The sequence below is a fragment of the Otolemur garnettii genome, unplaced genomic scaffold, assembly GCF_000181295.1.
Source record: "Otolemur garnettii isolate 467f Iridium unplaced genomic scaffold, OtoGar3 scaffold00018, whole genome shotgun sequence".
Taxonomy (NCBI): domain Eukaryota; kingdom Metazoa; phylum Chordata; class Mammalia; order Primates; family Galagidae; genus Otolemur; species Otolemur garnettii.
The window spans coordinates 1,523,415-1,526,449 of record NW_003852413.1 but is presented as its reverse complement, the minus strand read 5'-3'; the positions used below and the strand labels follow the sequence as shown (position 1 = coordinate 1,526,449).

At 53.9% G+C, this 3,035-nt stretch overlaps 1 protein-coding gene across 1 annotated transcript; it reads right to left on the bottom strand.

Moving 5' to 3' along the window:
* Positions 1 to 234: 234 nt before the first annotated feature.
* Positions 235 to 3,029, bottom strand: ACTG1 (actin gamma 1). Its single transcript, XM_003786065.3, has 6 exons — positions 2,982 to 3,029; positions 2,497 to 2,625; positions 2,163 to 2,402; positions 1,448 to 1,886; positions 1,186 to 1,367; positions 235 to 1,095 (listed from the first exon to the last, which is right to left on the bottom strand). The coding sequence occupies exons 2-6, from the start codon at positions 2,617 to 2,619 to the stop codon at positions 952 to 954; spliced, it is 1,128 nt and encodes a 375-aa protein (XP_003786113.1). The 5' UTR covers positions 2,620 to 2,625; positions 2,982 to 3,029; the 3' UTR covers positions 235 to 951.
* Between the last annotated feature and the right edge of the window lie 6 nt (positions 3,030 to 3,035).

Sequence of the window (3,035 nt, the reverse complement as noted above, 5' to 3'; positions counted from 1 at the left end):
CGGCTTTGTCAGCTAGCATACCACTCATGAGCCCTTGGCAAATTCACAAACTGCCAGCTTCTCCTGGCTCATCAGGTTGGTTTGGAGAAAACCAACTATTTGTCTGGTATTTTAAGACAGTTGTTCCACAATCCCTGAAACAAAGCTGAGCAGCACCAACCACAGAACACTTGCCTCTTCCAGGCCTTTCTATCCCACCCACACTGCCACGCCCCCAAAATAGGCGCCAGCCAGTTTACTGCAGCACTTTATTTTCTTACACAATGACCGTGTTGCTGGGGCCTAATGTTTTCACATTAACAGTAGAAAACCAAAATTTGTCATCTCTTAAAGAATTGAGAATTGCGTACAAAAACCTTACATAAATTAAAAGAATGAATAAATTTACAGGTGTAAATGCAAACTGCTTCCAACTCAAGCCAAGTAATCACCCATGGTATTCCAACAGGAAAACATCAGGTAAGAAAGGAAACTGGGTCCTAAAGGCTTGGACTTTTCCAACCCTGCTAGACTGGCAAGACAGAAGTGACAAGTAGTCAAGAATCTTGCCAGCCCCTGGAGATCCTGGAATGGTCAGCTCTGCATTAATACCCTGCACAGATCAAGAGGCTCATGGCCACACATATTCACCAAGCCACAGATTTCTCTTCCAAAAGAACGTTCTCTCACCTCAGCCAGAGGTGACTGAGCCACAGGTCTCAGGGGTTTAAATCAAAGACACGTACAGGGCATTAAACATATCAAGGAAACAGTAAACTTGAATACAAGGTCAAAATCAGCAACAAGTTCTACAATCCAGTGCTGATACCAGATACAAGCTTCAAGGACAATTTCTTTTCAAAGGCGTATTCCAGTTTCGTGAGGCCAGCGTGAGGTGTGCATTCACTGGAGCAGATCTGTACTTCTGAACCAACTTGTGCAGCAGGCGCTATACGTCTGCTTGCAGTCCGTTTAGAAGCATTTGCGGTGGACGATGGAGGGCCCAGACTCGTCGTATTCCTGCTTACTGATCCACATCTGCTGGAAGGTGGACAGAGAGGCCAGGATAGAGCCACCGATCCACACAGAGTACTTGCGCTCAGGGGGCGCGATGATCTGCAAAGACAAATCACACCTCCTTCAGTTCACACTGCCTGTCTGGCTGGGACTCCCTCCACCAGACAGAAGTCTGCCCAAGCAACTCACCTTGATCTTCATGGTGCTGGGTGCCAGGGCGGTGATCTCCTTCTGCATCCTGTCAGCGATGCCGGGGTACATGGTGGTGCCACCAGACAACACTGTGTTGGCGTACAGGTCCTTGCGGATGTCTACGTCACACTTCATGATGGAGTTGAAGGTCGTCTCATGGATGCCGCAGGATTCCATACCTAGGGAACAAAGCCCTCCCTTAGCGGTCTCGAGTCACTCTGGTCTTCCCTTTACTGGCATGGTCTCTCTAGACACCTACCCAGGAAGGAGGGCTGAAAGAGCGCCTCTGGACACCGGAACCGCTCGTTGCCAATAGTGATCACCTGACCGTCGGGAAGCTCATAACTCTTCTCCAAGGAGGAAGACGACGCAGCAGTGGCCATCTCCTGCTCGAAGTCCAAAGCGACATAGCACAGCTTCTCCTTGATGTCCCGCACGATCTCGCGCTCGGCTGTGGTGGTGAAGCTGTAACCACGCTCCGTGAGGATCTTCATGAGGTAGTCAGTCAGGTCCCGGCCAGCCAGGTCCAGACGCAGGATGGCATGGGGGAGGGCGTACCCCTCGTAGATGGGCACCGTGTGGGTGACCCCGTCTCCAGAGTCCATGACGATGCCGGTGGTTCGCCCAGAGGCGTAGAGCGACAGTACAGCCTGGATGGCCACATACATGGCCGGGGTGTTGAAGGTCTCAAACATGATCTGGGAAGAAGGGAGGCTCAGTCAGAGGCAGAAGCCCACAGCCACCCCACGCCCACACTCACAACATGCTGGCATGCCACAACGTGATGTGTGGAGAAAAGAAAAGAACGCAGGCAGAAACCAAATGAGAAACCTGGAAGCTTCAGGAAGGAAATGCCAGGAGAAGAACAGAACCCTGGAAACAGTGAAAGAAACACTTGAAATTTCAGAAAATAAAGCGGAATAGAAAATGACTTGTGAAATGCCAGGGTGTGTCACAGACCAGCTCAGCCTCACCTGGGTCATCTTTTCTCTGTTGGCCTTAGGGTTCAGTGGGGCCTCCGTCAGCAGCACTGGGTGCTCCTCAGGGGCCACACGCAGTTCGTTATAGAAAGTGTGGTGCCAAATTTTCTCCATGTCGTCCCAGTTGGTGACAATACCGTGCTCAATGGGGTACTTAAGGGTCAGGATGCCACGCTTGCTCTGGGCCTCGTCGCCCACATATGAGTCCTTCTGGCCCATGCCCACCATCACGCCCTGTGAAAAAAGGCCACCAGGGTCAACGTCCACTCAAGGACCGGACCGCGTTGGGACCCAAGGACCCAGGGGCACGGAGATGTCCTCTACTCACCTGGTGTCGGGGGCGCCCGACGATGGAGGGGAACACGGCTCGGGGGGCGTCATCCCCTGCAAAGCCAGCTTTGCACATGCCGGAACCATTATCAATAACCAGCGCAGCGATTTCCTCTTCCATTGTGATCTATAAGAAAAATCACTCAGATGAACTCCGACGCTCGCCCCTCAATAGGGAATACCCTTTACCCGGCCTCGAGAGGCCACCACCCCTTATACGGGTAACCGCTCAGAACGACCACTGAACCTTTCACGTAACGCCCCCCACCCCGTGCCACGGCGCCGGGCACTCCCCACCCCGGGCGCCCGGCGCCAGGCCCAGGCCCAGGCCCAACCCGCCGGGCCCGTCCTTTGTTCCCAGGCGCATCGAAACCGGGCCTCTCAGGGCAAGAAGCAGGCCTCCGGGATCCGGGAGCGGCGGGCCGTGGCGTTTCGCTCGTGTCGGAACCGAGAGTTGGGTGAAGAATGCCGCGGGTAACTTACCGGCGGACCAGCAAAACGGCAGGAGAACACGGAGCAAGAGCCGGCGGCAGCGAG

Bases quoted from the DNA above. Each gene is read 5' to 3' on its own strand.
- ACTG1 (XM_003786065.3), bottom strand. From the start codon at position 2,619: ATGGAAGAGGAAATCGCTGCGCTGGTTATTGATAATGGTTCCGGCATG. The intron at 2,403-2,496 runs GTGAGTAGAGGA...CTTTTTTCACAG, and splicing joins TCGGGCGCCCCCGACACCAG to GGCGTGATGGTGGGCATGGG. The intron at 1,368-1,447 runs GTAGGTGTCTAG...TTTGTTCCCTAG, and splicing joins CTTTCAGCCCTCCTTCCTGG to GTATGGAATCCTGCGGCATC.